Source organism: Sorex araneus, chromosome 1, assembly GCF_027595985.1.
Source record: "Sorex araneus isolate mSorAra2 chromosome 1, mSorAra2.pri, whole genome shotgun sequence".
NCBI classification, from domain to species: domain Eukaryota; kingdom Metazoa; phylum Chordata; class Mammalia; order Eulipotyphla; family Soricidae; genus Sorex; species Sorex araneus.
This window is the reverse complement of record NC_073302.1, coordinates 383,797,573-383,823,021: the sequence shown is the minus strand read 5'-3', so window position 1 is coordinate 383,823,021 and position 25,449 is coordinate 383,797,573. Positions and strand designations below refer to the sequence as shown.

Here is a 25,449-nt window from a genome sequence, read left to right as displayed (position 1 = left end):
CCCAACATCCTTTACTTGGTGTTCCCTTCTCTATCTCAGCTACCTTTTCCTGCAGCATGTGAGGCTGGTTCCCAAGCCGTGGAGCAGACCTCCTGGTTCTTATCTCTACTCTTGTTGGGTGTTAGTCTCTCATTCTGTTACTTCATATTCCACAGATGAGTGCAGTCTTTCAAGCCATAACATTTTTATGCAAATAAGATTATTTTGATTTTGTATTAAAGTATTGATATTGACCATATTTAGTTTCACTAGTATGTTTGAATACTAATATGAATTAATTGTCATTATTAGGTTTGAATACTTATATGAATCTGACTATAGCTTCAGTTTGAATCTTGGTTTGCTTTTGGTATGTAGAGCAGATAAAGAGATGGATTTAATGAGAAAGATGTTAGGTATTTATTCATTTCATTGATTGTCTGTTATAAAATCTTTCCCGATAAGTAGGTTCCAGTGGCTGTTACATATATAAAATTTTTACTAAAATGGCAGGGTTTTACACACATGTGTATGTGGAGTATCTATTAAGTTGAGCTTGAAAATAATTTTGAACTTGTTACCTGGTTGTTTGATTTTTAAATTTAATTCAGTGAGAAATAGGACACCTTTATGGATTCTAACAAAAAACAAAGTGTCTGATAGTGTCCTTCTTTGTGAATATATATGTTGCCAAGTTAAAGATTTGCCAATTTATTTATTTATTATTTATTTTTAATGGTATGATAGGCCAGTAACCATTTTGACAAATTGTTTTAGTTGTTCATATTGAATAGTGGTGAAAATACCATTATGGGGTGAACTGACACATTAATTACTAACATAACTTAGTGACAAATAATGATGAATTAACATAATTTAGTAATGATTAACATTTGCTACACACCATGCTTTATGTATCAGATAAGCAATTAAAGCTGACCACTGAACGACATAGGTTTGAACTATGCAAGCTTCTGTAGCAAATTCTTATGTAAGTAGGTGAAGTATTATGTTAAATAATAAATAATCTAAATCATTGTTTCTCAAAGTGGGCATTACTTAACTGAACTCACTGGAATGATCCAGAAGGCAATAGTAACTAAAGGTGTAATTGGGAAATAATTTCTGTTTTGTTTGTTTTCTCACGTTAAAAATGCTAGATTTGGGAGAACTGGAGAGCTAGTACAGCAGGTAAGGTGCTTGCAGTCAGCCTGGCTTCAATCCTTTATATTTAGAGTTTCAGTCATACAATGACTCAACACCCATCCCTCCACTGGTGTACATTTTCCATCACCAATGTCCCCAGTATCCTCGCCCCTCACGTCTATGGCAGACAATTTCCCTCTTATTCTCTCTACTTATAAGCATTATGGATTGAAATACAGGTAATGAAGGCCATCCTTCAATCATTGACACCCCATTATGCTCCCCTGAGCACCTCTGTTGTGCCTCCCCCCAAAAAAAATAAGGAAAGGAAAATATACAGGGAGGGTACTGATTTTATTTAACTTATTATAATAATATAATATATAACATGCGCACTATATATTGCATATAATGTACAAATTAAGGTTTCCTGTCAATAGCAGGCTATTAGTAGCTAAGTTTTGGGAATTAAAAGTTATACATGAATGTTTGGCTGCGAGAAGGATTGGCAGTACTAATCCCTGTATTGTTCCAAGGTTAATTGTCGATAGTGACATAAAATTACAGGCAAGATGGTAAAATAAATACATTAGAGAACATTGTTCAAAGTGAAGCATCATGGTTATCAGCAAACTTTAATGGAAAATAGCTTGCAGTTATTGAACTGTAGCTAGCTGAAAAGCAGAATATGATAATTACTATCCAAGAGCAGTGGTTTTGTTAAGCAGACTTTTGCTTTAGCATCGTTGGAATAATGCTGACATTTATAAAAAGCTGTATTTTCTTTTAAATACTAGTAACATAGAAGCCATAAAAGCTTAAAGAATTTTATTATGGAATATTATTTTTCATGCTATGTTTTATATCTATAGAGAGGAAGGAACTTAAAAGTTTTTAAATTATAATTTAGGTAGTAGGGGTACAATGGTGTTTGATTTTATGGTATTAAAGTACAAAGTTACCATACACCACTGCTATCCAAGTGCCTGTGACCATCCAACCATCCCTATGTCACCTCTGGTACCACATGTGTTTGGCCTCTCAGCACTATAGTGTGTTGCCCCCCCAATAAAAAGTTATTTTTAATACTTTTAAATATTATTTGATTAAAAATTAAAATTATCCTAGGGAGATTTATAATACTGTTGTATAAGGGAAAAATTAAAGCTACTTTCAACAATCCTTTTATGGTAAGCCTGACTAAATGACTAAATTTCTTTATTTTATTGGAATAAATCAGGGTGTCAATCTGATATTTAGATCTATGAGATCATCCAGATTTGTTAAATTCAGTGTGTTTTGTGAGATGTCAGAGGTAGTATACAAACTGCAGTGCTAAACTGGCAACTTCCCTCATGAAACAAAATTTGTCAGTTGAATTGGAAACATGGGGTTGGGTGGCTGGCAGTTGTACATTTACATTATATATTTACTGTTTTCTCCTTATTTTCAAAGCTTGGTAAAACTAGGTTCTGAAGGCTTAAGAGTTAGGTCATTGTCCTTTGCCAGTAAGACTTTGTCTTGAGTGTCTAACATAAAAAATTTGTAGCAAATGTTTACTGTAAGAAATGTTTAGAGGAACTTGAGCAATAGCACAGCGGGTAGGGCATTTGCCTTGCACGCAGCGGACCCAGGTTCAATTCCCAGCACCCCATATGGTGCCCTGAGCACTGCCAGGAGTAATTCCTGAGTGCAGAGCCAGGAGTAACCCCTGTGCATCGCCGGGTGTGACCCAAAAAGCAAAAAAAAAAAAAAGAAATGTTTAGAGTGTTGGAAAATAAAGTGACATTTGAGCCAAGTCTTATGCTATGAGATAAATAAGGATATTTGAAATGTAATATATAGCTATTTTTGATTCATATTAGAGAAGTATAGGTAGCTTGTAATTCCTGATGACAACTAGGAACCAGATGATGAAGTATATCTTATACAGTTATGGCAAAGTTTACCTTTCTTGCAATTTGAGAACGAAATATATGTCTGAAAGTTTATATGTTAGACATAGTATGTATAAGGGATCTTAAAGTGATATGTATTTATGTACCTTTAGGGAATCAAAATATTCCTTGACTGATTATTTGAAAATGCTTAATAACAATCTACAGTATCCTTTTTCATGCCAAAGAGTTAAGAGAAGTGGATGGAGGGGCTGGAGCGATAGCACAGTAGGTAGGGTGTTTGCCTTGCACGTGACCGACCTGGGTTTGATTCCTCTGTCCCTCTCAGAGAGCTCGGCAAGCTACTGAGAGTATTACGCCTGCACAGCAGAGCCTAGCAGGCTACAGTAACAACAAGTCTCACAATGGAGACGTTACTGGTGCTCACTCGAGCAAGTCAATGAGCAATGGAATGACAGTGATACAGTTAACCTGAATATTTTAGGTATAAATTGTTTGTAAAATTTAATGATGCAAATTATAAATCAAAAAAGAAATGTACATGAATTTCTAAAGCAAAAATGAGTTTATTTTCTTGCATTAACTTGTGACAAATTTGAATTTTATTTACCTAATGTCAAGGGTATATAGAATTCGTAGTGAACAAATTAAAAAAAAAAGCATCTGTCAACCAGATTCATTAGTTTCCTTATTGTTTTCCTGAGATCTCTCTTTTCTTGTATCTTTTATGCTCATCTCTGGAGTCACAGATGAGTCCTGAATTTGGTTTACTGCACCAGGCTGAGAAACCTGGGGAACGTGAATCCAGGGAGGCTCAACTTTGGCCACCTGGGAAATAGACTTATTGGTGACACTAATGCTGTTTTCTCTACTTATTTTTTATGGATCAGTGAGATACATTACTGATTGGGGGGGGAGGGAATAGCATGCTATAAAAATGAATAATCCACTAATAATGATTTGGGATGTCATAAAACTTGGCAAAAGGAAGATGAAAAATAATCAAATAATTATTTTTCCTTAATATAAAATACTGTGTACTAATGACACAAGCAACTTTTAGGTTTGTAGTGATGTTTTTAATCAGTTCTCTAGGGAAAGCTTGATTAAATACTTAAGTTTTTGGTTGGATGTTAGTAAATTTAAAAACTTACAATAATTGAATAATTTGGGGCAAGACATTTATGATATGTAAGTCTATAGTGAGTTGATCTTCTTAAAACTGTACTTACTGTTAAAGAGAGAAGATTGCAATTTGGGCTATTTAGTTGCTGTAACTTTAAAGTGATTTTTTTTTTTTTTGGATCACACCCATCAATGTACAGTGGGGTTACTCCTGGTAGTGCTCGGGGGACCATATGGGATGCTGGGAATTAAATCTGGGTTTGCTGCATGCAAGGCAAATGGCCTACCTGCTGTGCTATCGTTCCAGCTCCACAAGTGATCATAAGAAGGAAAAATACTAAGTATAATAATAAAAATTTAAATTTTTATGTTTATGTTCAAATGATTTTGGTCCCTGCTTATCTTCAAATTTAATTGAATGGAATTTATATTTATTATGAATTATGGTTTCTCTTCTCAGGAACTTTTAATAACTTTTAATATTTATAATAACTAATCATACATAGTTTAAAAACTTTATGATTTATGTTATTATAAAAGCACTTGTGTCACTATAAATTGACCGTATTCTGTATTTGGTGCTAGAGTCTTTGGCCTCTGCAAACTGTTTTTTTCCCCCCATCTTTTAGGGAGCTCTTAATACTGTTCTATAATATGCATGAGTACTTCCTTAAAATTTGTTCAGTAGCTTTTCAGCTTTGACTCTTTAACCATCCTGTAATCAATTTTCTTTCTTGCAAGTTCTTATAGTGGTTTAGATTTGTTTATAAGAACCAGTTTTATGTATACCAGGCATATAAAGAATTTTATTCCACTTTGATTTTTACTCCTAGGTAGAGTTAGTACAAATTCATGACTCACTTTCTGAATATATACATGGCAATTTAATAGACCATGCAGTTAATCAGATTTACAAGCTTTGTTCTAAAGCATCAGTTTGAATTTCTATTTTTTTGGTTAGAAAATTGTTGTGATTTATTAAAAAATGTATAAGGAAAAATAACAGTTTTAAGTTATGTATCATTCTCTTACTGTGACTCAGTACTGGTGACCTTGATTGGTTAAGGTGATTATCTTCTGGGTTTTTGTGCTATAGTGCTCTTGTTTTCCTTTATAGCCTCCAAGACTGGGTTTCTTTGCATTCCCATAGTGATGTTTAACTAACATTGTTCAGTAAACTGAAGTAAACAATTGCAGGCAGAGTTGAGTAAGTTCTTCCATCAGGAGGCATTTCAGATTTGATTGTTTGGCTTTATATTATTCCTTGTATTCTCTAAACTGGAAAAATAAAAAAAAAAAAGTAGTACATTTTAATCCTTTCCACTGCTAAAGGTTGGAACTGTTATGCTGGACAGTAGAGCTATAAAATATGTGTTCATTGCTTTATGGGTGGTATCAGGGATTGACTTCACTCTTGGAGGTAGGTTCTTGTTTTTCTTTGTTAATAATCTTTACTATTTTTTTTGTAGTTTACACTGCTGTAATAAATTAGTAAAAATAAACCACCAAACTATACTATTTTTTTGGTCCATCCAGTGATGCCCAGGGGTTACTTCTGGCTCTGTACTCAGGAATTACTCTTGGCAGTGCTCTGGGGACCATATGGGATGCCAGGGATTGAAACCAGGTCAGCCACATGCAAGGCAAATGCCCTACCAACTATATTATCACTCCAGTCCTACTTGGTGGTTTAAAATAGATATTCTTTCTGAGTTCTGAAACCCACATGACCTAATCAAAGGTGTTTGAAACTTTAGAGGAAAACCTGTACTTGCTCCTTTCATTCCTTTGGGATGCAGGATTGCAACTGCAGTCACCTCATTCTGAACATCTTTACCATGTGAGGTAACATTGACATTCTAGAGGGTAGTTCCTATCATCTGAGGATGCAGTTCGTCATGCATCTGCTCTGATTCTACTTATAGCCATTCCCCTTGATGCCTTTCTTCTGCCAGAAGCTGCTGCTTATCCTGAGAAAGTGCAAACGATCTATTATAGGAGTCTAAAACATTAGGAGAATTCTTAGATCTTAGCATGAGTTAAGTCCAAAGGATGCTAACTCATTTTGACATCCTGAAGTTTTCTTTCTAGGTAAATATACTCATGAGTAAATATAAGTTTGTACCTTTGCCAACTACAAATCTTTTCTCTTTATGAAAGATTTATTTTGAAGATCCCACTTATGAGTGAGATCATGCAATATATTCCTTTGTCTGAGGACTTAATTTCATTTGATACTTTCAAGGTCTATTCATGTTTTTGCAGATGGCAAGATTCTTCCTCTTTTAAGCTGATAACATCCCAATTTGTATATATAACAGCTTAAAAAATCCATTCAGTAAAGAAGTTTGTGAGATACACACAATGAAATACAGCCATAAGAGAAGATGAAATCATGCACTTTGCAGCAACTTGGAGGGCTTCATGCTAAATGAAATTAACAAGAGGAAGGAGGACAAATACTGTATGATGACTTCATTTATTTGTGGTCATATTGAAACCAAATAAGAGGGAAAAGTATAGCAAACTCTTGGCCCTGGATTACAGAATTCAGAATACCAAGTAAGTGAGGGGGCAATGAGCACATAAAATGAAAGCAACACACCATAAACACATATGATAGAGGTACTTCTGTGTTGGTTTTCGTAGTGGGTGTGCCCTATCCCACAGACAGTGAGCATTCCCATTTCTCCATATCGGAAGTGATGTTGAACATTTTAGCAGGTACCTGCTAATGTTCATACATCTTGGATATTAACCCTTTATCACATGATTTGCACCTATTTTCCATTGACTATTCTTGGCTCTGAAGATTATGGTTACTTTAAATCCCTAAGTCATTTTGGAATTGCCTTTTTCTAAATTATGGGTCACCTTTGAGCCTCCCATAATTTAGTCTCCTTTATTTTGAGCTTTTCCACTACTGGTGGTGGTTATCCTAGATTTTGTTCTGATTCCTTAGGTGGTGACACTGAAGATTACTATGCCTGCTCTAGCTCTCCTTTAGCATAAAACGGGAATCAGAAGAGAAAATAGAAGTTGACTTTCTGGATCAGAGGCTAGCACATAGTTGTTAGGTATTTTGACATATTTATGATGAGCAGACAATATACATATTCTTATTGATGCATGCAGAGAAAATGGTAGGTATCATCAGGACCATGGTAATGAGGATAACTAGACCTAGAAGGATGCTATTATCTCCACAGACCAGTGGTACTTTTAGTAAGGCTTGATCTTTATCTAATGATAAAAGAATGTAGAGGAATGCAAAGGATGTAGAGTTCACACATTACATAAGCATTTAAATATCTTAAACAAAGAATAGCAAAATTGTTCAAAACTAATACTTTCTTAGAAAGTACCATTCTTAGAAAGTACCATTTTTAGGTTAATGAACCGAAATATACTGGTATTTACTACCTGATTAAGAGATCGATTTTTATACAGTGGAAATAACATCTCCACTTGTATGTTTATTGCAGCATAGTTTACAATAGCCAGAATCTGGTACATCTACACAGTGGAATACTATGCAGCTGTTAGAAAAGATGAAATCATGAAATTTGCATATAAGTGGATGGACATGGGAAGTATCATGCTAAGTGAAATTAGTAAGAAAGAGAGAGTCAGACATAGAATGACAGCACTCATTTGTGGAATATAAAGTAACATAATAGGAGACTAACACCTAAGGACAGTGGAGATAAGGGCCAGGAGGATCACACCACGGTTTGGAGGCCTGTCTCATATGCTGGGGGAAAAGGCAGCTGGGATAAAGAAGGGACCACTAAGTAAATGATGGTTGGAACGATCGCTTAGATATGTGTACTGAAAGTAGACTATAAATCAAACATGATGGCCTCTTAGTACCTGTATTGCAAACCATAACACCCAAAAGGAGAGAGAGTAAGAGGAAATGTGGCTGCTACAGAGGCAGGTGGTGGGAGGAATACTGGGAACTTTGGTGGTAGAAAATGGGCATTGCTGGAAGGATAGGTACTCAATTGTTGTATGACTGAAACATGATAATTTTTGTAACTATCTCTTGGTTATCTAATAAAAAAGAAAAGATTAATTTTTAGAGTGAGAAACTATCAGAAAATCTTAACATCTATAGATAATGGTAACTGGAATATTAGGTCTAAGAGAGGGAAAAATGCAGCATTAAAAATACAGTTTCTCAGGGCTGGAGCGATAGCACAGCGGGTAGGGCGACCAGGGTTCAATTCCCAGCATCCCATATGGTCCCCTGAGTACTGTCAGGAGTAATTCCTGAGTGCAAAGCCAGGAGTGGCCCAAAAACCAAACCAAACCAAACCAGTTTCTGGTCAAGGATGTTTTGTTTAATACTGAAAAGTTTCCCTTTATGTGATTAAAAGGAGATTTTTATTAAAAATGATGAGAGATATGTTTCCATTTCCTCATGTCCTCTTTGATTTCATGGAGTAGCGTTATGTAGTTTTCTTTGTAAAGGTCTTTTACTTCCTTGGTTAAGCTGATTCCGAGGTACCTGATTTTCTGGGGCACGATTGTGAATGGGATTGCTTTTTTCATGTCCCTTTCCTCTGCCTCATTGTTTGCATATATGCCCCAGAACGGATGACTGGTTGAGGAAACTTTGGTACATCTATACAATGGAATACTATGCAGCTGTTAGAAAAAAGGAGGTCAAGAATTTTGTAGTCAAGTGGATGGGCATGAAAAGTTTCATGCTGAGTGAAATGAGTCAGAAAGAGAGAGACAGACATAGAAAGATTGCACTCATCTATGGTATATAGAATAACAGAGTGGGAGACTAACACCCAAGAACTGTAGAAATAAGTACCAGGAGGTTGACTCCATGGCTTTGAGGCTGGCCTCACATTCCGGGGAAAGGTCAACTCAGAGAAGCGATCACCAACTACATTGTAGTCGAAGGCCATGTGGGGGAAGGGAGTTGCGGGCTGAATGAGGGCTAGAGACTGAGCACAGCGGCCACTCAACACCTTTATTGCAAACCACAACAGCTAATTAGAGAGAGAGAACAGAAGGGAATGCCTTGCCACAGTGGCAGGGTGGGGTGGGGGGGAGATGGGATTGGGGAGGGTGGGAGGGACACTGGGTTTACGGGTGGTGGAGAATGGGCACTGGTGAAGGGATGGGTTCCAAACTTTGTATGAGGGAAGTATAAGCACAAAAGTGTATAAATCTGTAACTGTACCCTCACGGTGATTCTCTAATTAAAAATAAATAAATTAAAAAAAATGATGAGAGATAAATTAATTTCAGGACTCACTAGTTTATTAATACCACAGTCACCCTTATCCCTTTGAAAATCGCTTGACTACAGCCATACCACCCTGAATGCGCCTGATCTTGTCTGAAAATTGCTTGAAATACATTGTTTGTGACACAGAAATTTAAGTTTCTTGGATTAGGATATTTGTCTTATTTTAATTTTATGTAACTTTTTTTTAATTAGATGTATGCAGCAGTGCTTTGGCAACAAGCTAATGAAAACAGTCAAAATTCAGCTGGAAAAGCATGTTTTGGAGCCACCCTCCCAGAAGAAAAACTTGATGACTTTCGTGATGAACAAATTGGACAATTGCAGGAACTTATGCAAGAAGCTACTAAACCCAGTAGGCAATTTAGTATTACTGAGTCTACAAAACCAAAATCTTAGTGCACAGTGTACATTTTTAAGGATGTGGTAGAGCATGTATGAGTCTCCAGCATCATACAATGTTTAAAGTTCAGAACCCCATGGTTTAGTTATCATTCATTTAAAAATCTTATTTCTCCAGATTTAAAGGTTTGAAAATACTTGGTTTAAGCTAGGGATGCTTTCTGCAACAATATGGTTTCAGGATCACTGGTAAAATAAGTATTTGAATTTTGGACTAAAGAATGACTCTTAAAAAGGACTCACTTCTGGAATTGTGCTGAATTGTTTTCTTCATAAAAATTGCTTTTAATGCTAATGTTCAAGTCTCTTGGCTTTAAATCTATTAAGATAAATACATTTTATTCTGAAAGTTTAATTCTGAGCCATTGTTTACAGTAAAAGGTTAACAATTAAATTTAAAATGTATGAGTCTATAAAAATGATAGTATAACAATACTGCAGAATACATTTCATTAATAACCTGAGTTTTCTTAAAATGGTTTGGGATATAAAGATTCTAGACTAAGATGGCAACAGAGGAGTTATTGGCTAGGCTTTGGAGGACAAAACTGTGTAGTTACACTTTTTTCCACCACACATCAGAACTACTGCTGAGGCAGAAGAGCTGCTGAATCTCAGATCTTCACTTCCAGAAAATAGATAGAGCTGCAGTGCCACAAATGTTCTCCACAGAAACGACACTTTTCCACTGTGCTGATGCAGGGAAAAATCAAGTCTAGAAAGGATAATCAAATACAGCACCACCTGCTGGAAATGTAAAAGTACTTCAACTGTTCAGCTGATTCAGCTAGACATAGAAGACTATGTAGCTATCAGATAAAGAGTTCAAAATTGGTCCTATAGGCAGGAGCAGTAATGGCAAACACCAGGCCTCAGGGGATGGGTCGGCCCTTCTCATCCTTTTGCCCCGATGGGATCTTGAGATGACGCCCACGAACTGCTTCTACTACGTAAGGTCCTTAACGGCCATGATCAAGGGACACACAAAAGATTCTTGGAACTGAGCAGTTTGCTGCAGAGATTTCTCTAGGCCCTAATTATCTAAAATTTTAGAATTCCAGTAGCGAGCGCTCTCGAAGCCATGCAATATCTCATGCTATTCATAACAAGCAATAGCATGCCCTTTCGGCAGGTTTGAGTGGTGGCTGGACTGTTGTCGAAATATTAAATGTAATCAAAGTAGAGAGAGTATTATGAAAATTGTCTGCCACACAGGCAGGGGAAGTGCTGGGGTGGGGAGGGGGATACTGGGGATTTTGGTGGTGGAAAATGTGCACTAGTGCAGGGCCGGATGTTTTTATGACTAAAACTCAAAACATGAAAGCTTTGTAACTTTATCTCATTGTGATTAAAAAAAATCTCATGAATAAACAGGTCACTGTCACTGTCATCCCATTGCTCATCGATTTGTTCGAGTGGGCACCAGTAACATCTCTCATTGAGAGACTTATTGTTACTGTTTTTGGCATATCCAATATGCACAGGTAGCTTGCCAGGCTCTGCCGTGCTGGCTCGATACTCTTGGTAGCATGCCGGGCTCTCCGAGAGGGGCGGAGGAATCGAACTTGAGTCGGCCGCATGAAAGGCGAAGGCCCAAGCACTGTGCTATCGCTCCAACCCGAATAAACAGGTAATACTTTAATACTTGCAAAAAAATTATTGCTATAATGAAGAAACTCTAAGAGGTCAAAGAAGAAAGGCAAAATCAGAGTGATACAAGAGTTGATTATCATGCATTTATGATACCTGGTTTTAATCCCCAGCACTATTTAAAAAGAAAAATATAAGATTTTAGGAAAACTGATGAACTCAGAATCAACAGATGATAAAAAATGAAGGCTATGAAGTGCTCAATGTAAGAAATTAATTGAACAAGAGAAGGCTCTGGGGACCAAATGGAGGACAGAGTCAGTGAGCTTGAAGATAGTAATGTAAAAATGATAAAGGTGGAAAATAAGATGGAAATATCAAGTAAAGTAATTGAAGAAACTAAATTGGTATTCAGAAGAAAGGGAGTTAGGATAGAGAGCTCATCTAAGAAATACTAATGGATGAATCCACTACTGAATTTTACCAAACTTTCAGAGAAGAATGCCTATCCTTTAAGTCTTCTGTAAGTTTGAAAAGGAGAGCAAACTTCTAAACAAATTCTTTGAAACCAGTATTCTGATTGCTAAACCAGCCAAGCACGTTATAAGAATATAAACACTGATATCCTGGACATAGGGGCAAAAGTTTTCAACAAAATTATCAGCATTATGATCAACCGGAGTTTTATTCCAGGGATGCACAATCGTTTAACATATTTCATTCAGTATGTTGCATCATATCAATAAGTGAACAAAAAAGCATGTATTTCAGTAAATACATAAAAACAGTATTCAAGATACTTTTATGATTAAAACCAGTAAATTTGTAACAGATAGAACATAACTAAATAATAAAGAGCATATGACAAGCCTATAGCTATCATACTTAATGATGTAAAAACTGAGCTTTTCCCCTAGCATCAGGAATGAGGTAGGGATGTCTACCCACTTTTGCTAACCAATATACTACTGGCGGTGTTAGCAAGAACAAATAGATAAGAACCGAATGTAAAAGGAATCTATATTGGAAAATAAAATTATCCCCAACACTCCTATAAAAGCTTTAGAAATAGTAAACTAATACAAAAAAATGGTTATTTGCATACAGAAATGCAACAAACTAGCAGAGAACTGAGGAGAACAATCCCATTTAAAAATTACATCTAGAGGGCTGGAACGATAGCACAGTGGGTAGGGCCTTTGCCTTGCATGCGGCTAACCCAGGTTCAATTCCCAGCATCCCGTTTGATCCCCTAAGCACCACCAGGAGTAATTCTATGAGCCAGGAATAACCCCTGTGCATCGCCAGGTGTGATCCAAAGAGAAAAAAAAAAATTGCATCTTAAAGAATAAAATACCTTGGAATAAATGAAAGATCTTTACCTGAAAACCTATAATATTGCTGAAAGAAATAAAAGACAGAGATGGAAAGATATTTTATACTCTGGGTTGGAAGATTTAATATCATTCAAATGGCTGTTTCAAGGACAATATAATTTATATTAAAACTCCAGTGGTAGTTTTCACAGAAATTGAAAAAATTATGAAATGTATTTTGAACCACAAAAGCACTCCTGAGATAAACACAAAAAATGGCAGTATCTTGCTTCCCAACTTAAAACTATACTAAAAAAATTATAGCAAATAAAACTGTGATTTGGGAACAGACACAAATTAATTGGAATAGAAGTGAGAGCCTCAAAATAAAACCACACATATACAGAACTAATTTCTGACAAAGAAGCCCTGAACTTACAATGGAGCAGTGAAAGTCTTTCAATATTATGGTATTGGAAAACTGGACTACTACATGTAGCTGAATGACAGTTTGCCACAATCTAGTATCATTACAAAAATTTACTTGAAAAATACATGAAAGACTTGATGTACATTTAACATCATAAAAGACATAGTTGAAAACAGGTACTGTACTGGACATCAATCTTAGAGATATTTGGCAACTTTAGTGGTAAAGGAATCAGAGGCAAAAATTAAACAATGGAACTATATCAAACCAAAAAGCTGCTGCACAGATGACTTACGAAAGAAATGCTACCGAGAAAAGATTTACCTCATCTGACAAGGATTGACTATAAAAATATATGAAGAACTCATAAAATTCAACAAAGAAAGCTGCCGAGTTCCCCTTTACAGAAAAGCAGAGGACCTGAATACACATTTTTCCCAAGAAGACATACAATAGCCAATAGGCACATGAAAAGATGCTGTTCATATCATATTAGGGAAATGGAAGTCAAAACCACAATGAGTTATTACCTCAAACGTGTGAGAAAAGCTTTAACCCAAAGACACAAAACACATATCGGAAAGGAGAAAATTCTCAGACACTGTTGGTGAGAATGTAAATTATAATAGCAAGCAGTTTGGGGATTCCTCCAAAGGTAAAAACTATAGAAATTATATGTTATCCTGCTCTGACTACCAATAAAAGAAAGTACTAATTCAAAGAGTTTTATACATTTCCATGTTTATTGTAGCATTGTTTTTATAATAGACAATGGAAAAAAATCTTAGTGTGCATTGATTGATGAATAAAGATGTGTTATACTCAGTGTAATACTAATCAGCTATAAAGAAAAAGATGGAGTTTTGTCATTAAAACAGTATGACAAGGGAAAAAATATGAGTGCAGCTAGAGGGATTATGCTTATTGAAATAAACCAGACCAAAAAAAAAGAGCAACATTGGTATAATTTCACTCATCTTTATGATATATAGAGAAAACAAATGAGGTAACTTTTAGACTAAGTAGACCAATTAGTGGTTAGCAGAAAGGAATGGGAGTGAGGATAGGTATGGATAAATTGAGACAAAGTGGATAAATGTTGAAGGATAAATTTGATCTTCAGTGATGAACTCTGAAGTATAAAAATGTTGATTTTCAATGATACACACCTAAAATTTATATAATATTGTAATGTAATGTCACTTCAGTATAATTTTTGACACTGAATATCACTTCTGGGGTTATTTATGTTTGTTCATGAACATTATTTCCCCAACTCTTTACTACAGTTGGGCTTTTTAAAAAATTTTGTGTAACAAAAATTAAAAATGTAATCTCATTGAAGACACTGCTTCAGTGTTTTTAATTTGCAATGTCATCTTTTATGTCTTTAGCTCCTGTTCTTTGGCATGTGGCTCACACTCTCTCCATCTCAAACCTTATCATTTTTGTGACAGTACTAACTTTGTGTTTTACTTATCTAACAATATGATTCTATATTCATTATTTTCAGTCATTCAGCCGCCCATAGTCCTGGTGACACAAAAATATCTGCTTCCAGAACCCTCCACAACTGAAATGACAAACTATAGCATATCACATAATTTCCTTGTTTTGCTACCTCTTACTCTTATTGGACATTAAAAATCTAATAACAGCATAAAAGTGAATTAGAACAGGAGGAGGAATACAATGGATGATTTCACTCATGTAGGATATAAAGGAGCAAAGATTCCCCCCCACCCAAAAGAAAAACAACCCAATCAGTTCTTTAGACTCTGACCATATATTTTAGTTTACTGAAATAAGCTGGGACTGGCGCAATAGCACAGCGGGTATGGCGTTTGCCTTGCACACAGCCGACCCAGGTTCAATTCCTCCGCCCCTCTTGAAGAGCTTGGCAAGCTAATGAGTGTATCTTGCCCGCACGGCAGAGCCTGGCAAGCTCCCCGTGGCATATTCAATATGCCAAAAAAGTAACAACTAGTTTCACAATGGAAATGTTACTGGTGCCTGCTCGAGCAAATTGATGATCCAGGAGATGACAGTGACAGTGACAGTGAAATAAGCTGAGGTTTAGTGTCAAGTGTGGTATGCTAATATACATTTTGAAGTTTGAAGATATGTGAAATTGTACCTCTAACATAGACCTGTAAATCAACAGTTCCCCAGGGGGAAAAAGTCTAATAGCATATTTCTTGAAATCTTATAAAAAAATTTCTAGACGAAATGAAAAAAAAGTTCTCCACCCCAGCTATATACTAACCATCACATGAGTTCTTCAAGTCCAGTTCTACAGGGCAACATGGCAAGATTTTTTTTTCTTTTACTTTTTGGGTCACACCCGGTGATGCACAGGGGTTACTCCTGGCTCTGCACTCAGGAATTACTCCTGGCAGTGCTCAGGAGACCATATGGGACGCTGGGGATCAAACCCAGGTAGACTGCATGCAAGGCAAACGCCCTACCCACTGTGCTATTGCTCCAGCCCCAAGATTTTTTAATTATATACTTCATGATTCACAATATCAGTAAAATAAGAATTGATTCACTTACAGTACAAAACACCAAATATGCAAAGCTATTTTAGTCCCCAATTCTTATATTAACTGAGTAAATTACATAATTAGTTTGAATACTTCCAGTATATTTCCAGTGAAGAATCTGATGGCTTTTCAAAAATTAGAGAAAAATTCCACAAAATTATTTGGAACCATTAATGACATCAAAGCAATTTGGAGAAAGAATAAAGCTAGAGGTCTCACATTTCCTCATTTCAAATTATCTTACAATTATAATGTCTTATAAAACATTATATTATCATGAAAAATACACATTGTGCAGTGAAATAGAATGTCCAAGATCAAACCCACTTATACTGGTCAACAGTTATTTGACAAATGAGCTGAGAATACTCAGTGAAATACTCAGAAAATGCAGTCTCGTCTCGTCTAATTAATTGTCTCATTAATAAATGATGCTGAAAAAAATATGGTAAGTCCTGAGCACCACAGTGTTCAAAATAAAATAAGAACAAAACCGTCTTCAAGTTTTTAAAAAATATTAAACTTTGTTTATATCAATTTATACTCCCACATTATATTTCTTTCATTCTTTACTCAAAGTTGTATTGCCAATTTTACTTAATTTGAAGTTGTATAATGTAGTCTCGTTATGATTTATATTTGTAGTATAATTCTAAATAAGGCAAATAAAGTTTTGTTTTCTAGCTGTACACTCTTTTCTTTCTTTCTTTTTTTTTTTTTTTTTGCTTTTTGGGTCGCACCCAGCAATGCACAGGGGTCACTCCTGGCTCATGCCCTCAGGAATTACCCCTGGCGGTGCTTGGGGGACCACATGGGATGCTGGGATCCGAACCCGGGTTGGCCGAGTGCAAGGCAAACGCCCTACCCGCTGTGCTATTGCTCCAGCCCCTCTAGCTGTACACTCTTTCAAGTAAATTTGAACAAGTTTTTGCCCATTCTTTGATTTCCTCTTTTTCCCCCTAACTTTTTGTTTCTTGGGAATTATACCTGGTGCTCAGGGCTTACCATATTTTTTTCAGCATCATTTATTAATGAGACAATTAATTAGACGAAAAACTCACTATTATTGTTTGGAGTTCCCCCCAAAGTCAGACCTGTTGAAAAGGAACCATTTGATAATGTTTTACATTGCTGACAAATAAGAGATATGAAGTTGCAGAGTTTTGGATTTCTGTATTTTAGTAACAAAGTCCCGGGAAATTTCTGCCAGAAATTGCATCACTGCAAGCTTTTACTTCCCTTTTGTGGTGCTCATAAAAATGGAAAAGCCAAGAGAGAAAAACCCTTCCCTCCTGGCACCACATGGGGCAGTGGCTCAGTTCACAGTCTAGAGACATTTCTGTGAGCTGCTGATGCCCAAAGCAGTTTAGTTGGCCTCTGGGATCATGCTCGTACAGCAGTGGAAAGGCCCTGAATTTCATTTTTAAGCGAGCTTTTAAATTTCCAAAATGGAAGAGATAACTGTTACTCAAAATACAGGCATGTGAGGGAAGAGCACCATCTAAATATATTCTGTGGAAAGTTTTGGAGACATCTTAAGAGCAGAAAAAAGATGTGGATAACCATCCTCATCCCTAACATAAACATCACGGCACTGGCCTTCTTAAAGAATGATATTGGGTATTAAAAGATACAAATTGCTGGGCACTTGCCCTGAAGATTCAATAAAGTATACAAATAATTATTTCAATTGGGGATCACCATGGGATATGTTTCATGTGGCATAATCTAACACTCTACAATCTTGATATATTATTAACCTTTCATGAATATATTTGATATGTAAGAAAATATCTGCTTGAAATGGGAAATAAAGATAATGGTTACTTTTGTGTATGTTGCTTTTATTTTTCATAATGCTCTATATTTTTTCCAGTCTGTTATTTTGATGTACTTCAAATGAACTTAATTCTACTTTCATTTTTCTCTTTGGTCTTTAAGTTATTTTGGCAAAAGATCTGCTAGAGGAAATATAATAGGATCTTTGTAATGTCAGTTTATTAAGATAAGATTAAATCTGAAGAGGTAAATAACTTGACTACTACTAAGCATTATTTTTCATCCTTTCATTTTAAAATTTATTTGATCAAGAAATACTGTTATCTAAAGAATAGTGAATTCAATTAAAAATTTTACTTATCAGTTTTGTGTTCTGCTTATCTGTAAGTTTGACAAACATGAAGATATGCTGGATTCAGAAGAAATGCTGGGTTCAGTTTGCAGTATTATCAGTCTTAAAAAATGTGTTATTTTTGTACAAATTTCAAGATTAACTTTTGCAGTTTTAGCACATAAATAATAGAGTTCAATGCCAGATACCTGAAATAGTACACCCATTTCAGTTTCAAAACATCTCATTGCAAAAGCTGATAGGAGCTGAATGTTGAATAATTGTTGCTAAGCAACTTTTAAAAGAGTATCATCTGCATAGTAATGACATTTCTAGTGAATGCTGCCACTCACATTAGATGGCTGTTTAAAAAAACCCAAGTGACAGAATACAAGAATAGTAAAATTTTAAATTTAAAATGTATATCATAATGAACTTGTAAGACAAGCTCACTCAAAGCAATCTGATTTTGAAATATGATTAAACAGAATGACTATGGTAAAAACATTTGAATGAACATTTGAATTAGTTGATATTTTAAACCAGTGTTTCTTTAGTAGAGAGGATATTTGTGTTTGATCTGAAAGGTTAGCTTATGAATCATAAAGGCCAGTTCCGCTTCCCTGAACCAGAGATTTTCATATCATTTACCTCATTCGTCCCAATATCATTCCTTTAGAGAACACATGTTCCATAAGAGCATGGGTTTTGTTTTATTCAGTGATGTCTTAACCATTACTTGGAACTTTATCAGCAAATACGAAATTCATGAACATCATCATCATCATCATCATCATCATCATCATCATCATCATCCTGTTGATCATCGAATTTCTCGAGCAGTCTCAGTAACATCTCCATTCATCCTAGCCCTGAGATTTTAGAAGTCTCTTTACTCATCCTTTCCAATGGTGGTGCATTGCAGGCTCTTTAAGGGTCAGGGGAATGAGATTCAGCATTGTTACTGGTTTGGGCATATGAATACACCATGGGGAGTTTGCGAGGCTCTCCCACTCCCTTGTGGGCAGGAAACTCGGTAGCTTGTCAGGTTCTCCCAGAGGGAGAACTAGGCTATAAGATGTCTTCTGGGAGCTTGGTTTATAGTCTCTGGATGTTGGCCATTGATGGGATTACATGGCGCTGGGGGCAGTCCCTGGGTATGACCGACTAGCTACTGGTAAATTGGGAATCTGGGTGGAAGAGGCCCAGTCCTGATCCGCGCAGGCTTGGAGTCTCAGCCCTGGGTCCCACACACCTGGGTTCCTATGCTGGTTCCTTCATGTGTGAGGCTTGTCTGAATGTGTGGAGAGGGGCCTTGAGCATGGCTGTGGCTGGGCTCCGGAGTCTTCGGCTGTAGGAGCTCTGCTCGGGGTGGGGAGGGAAACTGAAATCCACCCCCTTCGAGGGACCCGGGGGGATATAGCCAGGCGCCGGGGCAAGAGACTGAACATTAGTTGGATAAATTAAAAATTATTAGGGTCCATTCTGAAGACCAAAATAACCATTAGTTTGGTATGAAAGTTTTATAGAAAAAGTCTTAAACACATTTTTAAAAAGTGACCATAGAGATGTAAGAGAATGCTAAAGGAGACTACCGGGATAAAACAGAGTGCCCAAGGAAGGACACATTAGTAATGAACAGTAGTTCAGAGCTATGGTCAGAGCTCACAGGAGAAGGTGTGCTTGCAGCCTACTGAATAGAAGAGATATTTTCTGGCCCTGAAAGGGAATTCAACATGATAGCATATTGTATAGGAACATCTGTCAGTCAGGACTGGGTTACATTTTTTAATGCTTATTGAAGAATTGGAAGAATGCATACATAAGTGTGCACCTAGCGAAAAGAAGCAAGGTAACCCCAGCAGCTGCCCAAAAATTCTGAGTTACCTAGTCTTGGAGCTTGATAATAGTTATGGAACTTGATGGTAGATTGCCACTTTATACACTCAGCTTATTACTTACAAGTTCTGATAGCATCAAATTTGTTATGATTGGCCTGAGTTATAAATTCTCTCTGATATCTAGGGAATATTATAGTCACTTGATTTCCCATGGTTTATTTCCCTTAGTACCTTCTAGCAAGTAAAAAAAATACAGTGGAGTACTACTTGACTAGGACAAAAGATGAAATCATGCTATTTGCCATTACACAGGTAGAATTAGAGAATATCAAGTTGAGTGAAGTCAGTGAGAAGGAAAGGGACAGATACAGAATGACCTCTCTCATGTGGAATATAAAGAAACATAGTAAGAGCAACAATTAGCCAAAAGCAATAGAACTGGAGAGTTTGTCTTCAGAACTGAGGTTACCGAGAACAGGAGGGTGTCGGAACTTCAGAGCATAAAGTGCTGTAATTAATAGTATTGTAAATTATGGTGCTTCAAATGTACTTAGAAAATGTTTTAGAAGATAGGAATTTTTATTTTGTTTCTTACAGAAAACATCAGTTAGCTTCCAAATTCTCTAGCTCTAGAATTATGCTTTTTAATGTTGGTTAACAGAGCAGATGTTGCATCAAGCCCTATTTGACACTTGAGTTTTATCTCATCGGTTCTGCTGAGGCCCAAGTGGAAGAGCAGTTGGCCCTGTAGTCACAGTTTACTATAGAGTTTCTCTGATTTGACTCCCATGCAAGAGTGGTAGCTACATGTGTTACCTTGTAAATTGGTAAGGGTAGAAAAAACCGTTTGCCAAATAATGTAACAGATTATGCCAAGTGGGTCAATCTTAGAATTTAAAGATTTTATTTTCATTATTTTTTATCCTCAGATTTACCCACAAAGGACTAATTTGTTTTTCCAGTCTGGTTCTCTCACATGCCAGAGTGTCAGAATTATACTCAAGCACTTGTCCTTTATTATTTTTTTTAATTTTTATTAGTAAATCACTGTGGGGTACAGTTACAAACTTATGAACTTTCATGTTTGCATTTTGCTTACATCTCTCCACCAGTGCCCATTCTCCTCCACCAATTTTCCCAGTATCCCTCCCACCACCCCCACCCCAACCCTTACCACTCCACCCTGCTCGAGCACTTGTCCCTTATGTTCACCCATTTTATTCCTTTTTCTATGGCAATTCTTTTTCTTAGCAACAGCTTCATTAATTCCCAGTTCCCTTTGTCATCCTATTTCCTCTGTACTTGATTTGCCCATTTCTTTCATACTTAGAATGTCCCCCACTGAATCCCATGTCCTCAGACCTGACTCCAACCCCTATCTCACTCTCTACCACAGCTCTGCCTAAAGCAAACCAGACAGCATGGAAGATCCATGGGACCTGGAACCACAGAAGAAGTGGAGCTCTTGGGCCAGAGGAGAGAGAGAAGAGGCTAAAGGATGGATACAAGATTTTTCCTGGGTGAAGGAGAAAACAAAAAGGAAGGATATATTTGTTGTAGAAGCATGGGCTGAGAAGCGACTCAGGTGGATAAGCAGAAAAGTTTTCCCTTCTCCTTGGATGCTGTTAATGATCTTAATTGGCATGTTTTAAGCTTTGTGGTGGTGGCTGTTTCCTTGCAACTGATTCTTCTTGTTACTACTTATGTTACTGACATGGACAGGGTGGTGAGGAGTAAATGAGGTGTTCAAAAGGGAAAGTTAAGGGTTGTGGCAAACTTAGGCACACAGTAATTTATTTTCAGTTTACACAACAAGGAAAGGTGGACAGTGAACTTCTGAATGCCTGCCTTGAGCTATCAGAGACCCAGGTTTACAAGGGCTTTCTGTTCCATTAATAGAGTTTAAATCTTTTCCTCATGCCAACAACAAGGAAAGTTTCATTCATAAACAACATGTGTAGTTTATATAGTTTCTTTTTTGGGGTAGTAGAAAAGAAAATGGGGCAAGGGTTGCACCTATTATCCCTTCCTAATAGGATTCTCTAAAGTCCTATATCCAACTACTCCTACCCAGAATATCACCACGCACTTGTGTCTGCAAAGGTGGCTGTGAAATAGAGCCTTTTAGCTAGACTCATTGTCCTCCCAGTCCAAAAGGAGCTCTATTAGTGAGAAAAAGGGAGGCAATTATCTGTCTCTGCTGTGCACATGAATGCAGTCAGGCAGACATGTAAATGTTCAGCTGTAATTAAAAATTCATTACTGGGTACTTAGTTGTTACTGGGTGAACATTTGGATGGAAATATTATTATATCTCAAGTGGTTGATTTAGAAATAGCCAGTATTCACCTTCAGTCAAGGGATTAATGGGCTGTGCTTATACATCGGTAGCTACAGAATGCAAATCCTAAATTCAAAGACATGTTGGAGACAGAGGCACAATGAAAAGACATGTAACAGGCTACTTTATTGACTTTCTTACATTTGAGGAGAGACAGCAATAGTGAGACTCAAGATTTAAGACTTTGCTCAAGTTTCTTTATGTTCCAAAGGAATTCAGCACCTGTGTGCCCCCTTCTTCCCCCCTCCCTTCATTTCATCCATACAATCAACTTCTTAAAGTAAGCCAGTGAGTTCACTAAGTTCCATCTCTGTTCCAATTTCCTCTATGCTTTTCTAAGCCCATTTCACTTGCCCTGTTTCTGTTGTTTCAAACTATGCCTCTTCACTTACATAGAACCCAGATTCAGGGGTGTTTCTTCCCCAAAACAATCCACTCCCCTCTCTCTGACTCCATCAGCCTTCAGGTTTATCTCCAATTCCCTCCTTAGAATCCCTTTATACTGCCTAAATGCACTGAGAGGGATTTTCTTCTCACAGATAATGAGCTTTTAATGAGTAAGAATTGTGAAGCTTTATTATATTTCCTCTTTGCAGCTTCAACGGTGTCTCAATACCCATTTGATGATCCCTGAACATAATTTTGGCCATTCATTTCACCAACTGTTGAAACCTGGGTGTTTCAATGGTGTTGACTGGCAAGTGTCAGAGTGAAGCACTTTTACTGTGGCTGAAGGATGGTGTGCCTCTGTTCTGGCTATTCTGCCTCCTCTTTTATATGAGCAAGACAGTCTTAAAGAAATAGCATGTCCCAAAGCTTCCTTACTTTTGGATATTAGGAAGAAAGCCCAACACTGACTGTAGATCACAATGACAGGGAAACTGCCAGATTTAAGATCTTGAACATGAATAACTTTTTCTTCTCAAACCACCCCAAAATAAAGCATTGAGCTCATAGTTTATTAACTTATACAACAAATCATCCCCATAGCAAGGTATAGTAGACTTAGGAACAATTTTGGATCCTTTATTTAGCCACTATGAATATTTCAATATGTTTGACTAAAGATCAGATGATACTCAAGCATCTCTGGTGCTAATCTTTTCCTTTCACCATATTATGTGTCAAATTCTGGTTGAAAGGGAATCTGGGAGTCAGATTTTAGATATTTTTTTTATCATCTATGTTACAGGAAACCAAACAAGAATGTTAGAACAAATATTTTGTGGACCTGAACACAGTGTGTATAACACTACAAGGCTAGGTATCACTGTATCACTGTCACAGTTGTCCCATTGTTCATTGATTTGCTCGAGTGGGCGTCAGTAACATCTGCATTCATCCTAGCCCTGAGATTTTAGCAGCCTCTCTTTTTTTTGTTTGTTTGTTTATTTTTAATTAGAGAGTCATCGTGAGGGTACAGTTACAGATCCATACATCTTTGTGCTCATGTTGCCCCCATACAAAGTTCGATAACACATCCCTTCACCAGTGCCCATTCTCCACCACCAGTAAACCCAACATCCCTCCCCCCCTCCCCAGTCCCGTCTCCCCCCACCCCACCCTGCCACTATGGCAGGGAATTCCCTTTTGCTCTCTCTCTCTGATTAGGTGTTGTGGTTTGCAATAAAGGTGTTGAGTGGCCATTGTGTTCAGTCTCTTGTCTGTATTCGGCCCGCATCACCCTTCCCCCACATGACCTCCAACCACATTTTACTTGGTGGTCGCTTCCCTGAGTTACCCAGAATGAGAGACCAGCCTCCAAGCCATGGAGACAATCTCCTGGTACTTATTTCTACTATTCTTGGACGTTAGTCTTATAGTCTGTTATTCTATATTCCACAGATGAGTGCAATCTTTCTATGTCTGTCTCTGTCTTTCTGACTCATTTCACTTAGCATGATACTTTCCATGTTGATCCACTTATATGCAAACGTCATGACCTCATTTTTTCTAACAGCTGCATAGTATTCCATTGTATAGATGTACCAGGGTTTCTTCAACCAGTCATCTGTTCTAGGGCACTCGGGTTTTTTCCAGATTCTGGCTATTGTAAACAGTGCTTTAGCAGCCTCTCTTTATTCATCCTTCTCAAAGATGCCACATTGGAGGTTCTTTCAGGGTCAGGAGAATGAGACTCATCATTGTTACTGTTTTTGGCATATCAAATATGCCACAGGAAACTTGCCAGGCTCTGCCGTGTGGGCAGGATACTCTTGGTAGCTTGTTGGGTACTCTGAGAGGGGGAACTAGACATAAGAGGTCCTGGAGCTTTGTTTTATAGCCTTGGATCTTGCTGGGATTAATGGCTGTCAGGGGCAGTTTTTGGGTGTGACTGCCTAGCTACTGGAAAATGGGGGATCTGGGTGGAGGAGGCCCCATCCCAATCTGAACAAGCTTGGAGATCTCAGCCCTGAGTCCCACACACCTGAGTTCCTCTGCCGGTTTCTTCATGCATGAGGCTCGTCTGAGCGTGTGGAAAGTGGCCTTGAGCATGATTGTGGCTGGATTCTGGAGATCTTTGGCTGCAGGGGCTCTCGTAGGGGTTAGGTAAAGGTTAAAATTCCCCAGCCTAGGAAACATAATAAAGAAGCAATTGTCCAAAAGCAATAGGACTGGAGAGTTGGTCTATTGGAGAATAGAGTTTACTTGGGAAGGGCATAAGGGACAAGTCCTTGGAACATTGGTCGAGGGAAGTGAGCACTTTGATGGTAGGTGTGGTGCTGAACGATGTAGGTGTGAAACTATTATCAGTATAGTAAATCACAGTACTTCAATAAAAATGGAGGGAGAAGAAACCCAACTCTTTAGCCTGGGTGTCAGGCCATGGGCCTTCAGAAACCAGAACTTTAAATTGTGATTTTAGGCATATCAAAATTTAGTTTGATCTTCAGTTTCTTCATCTACCGTGAGAAAGATTTGGAATGGATTGCTTTAGCAATTAATCTAATGGCAAAATTATATAATTTCATAATATGCCACAAATCTATTTTAAAATCCCTGAGTTTCAGTACCATGAAGGACACATAAATAGATAGGCTGTGCATAATTGATGCCTTTAAATTAAAACCCAGCCCACGTCAGAACCTTAGCTCTTAAGCATCTTTGTGCTATTTTCAGATTCATGAAGTATTATTCCTGCTCTTATGCTAATGTGACTTGTATAAAAGTCAGTTGACTTTACAATATTCCATTTACAATCTGAAAATCTCTAAGGACATGTAAAATTATTTTGGACATTAATTTCTTCAACCCCCCTTTTAATCTAGAAAAGCCTCACATAAAAAACACCTTGTTTCAGGTGGTACTCACTTCTGAGACAAAAGTAAAACAGCCTCAATGGGACCTCAAGACATGGAAATGAGAAATGTGAGGTTATTACCTTCTAAATAAAATTCCCCAAAAGAACTTGAAATGCAAACAAAGGCAAAATTATTTTTAAAAAATCTATGGTTG

The 25,449-nt window shown here is 37.1% G+C and overlaps 1 protein-coding gene across 3 annotated transcripts in view; it reads left to right on the top strand.

Annotated features, from left to right (window-relative positions):
• Window positions 1-21,559, top strand: part of SDHAF3 (succinate dehydrogenase complex assembly factor 3) — a 57,333-nt gene extending 35,774 nt beyond the window's left edge. Inside the window, exons 2-3 of one of the 3 annotated variants that reach the window (XM_055119488.1) lie at window positions 9,613-9,772; window positions 21,049-21,559. In XM_055119488.1, coding sequence (XP_054975463.1) covers window positions 9,613-9,772; window positions 21,049-21,176 — 288 coding nt within the window. In that variant the 3' untranslated portion in view covers window positions 21,177-21,559. Of the gene's footprint in view, window positions 1-9,612; window positions 11,040-21,048 lie in introns of those variants that run through there. The other 2 variants (XM_055119497.1, XM_004602207.2) reach the window with 2 other exon arrangements.
• The last annotated feature ends 3,890 nt before the right edge of the window (window positions 21,560-25,449 follow it).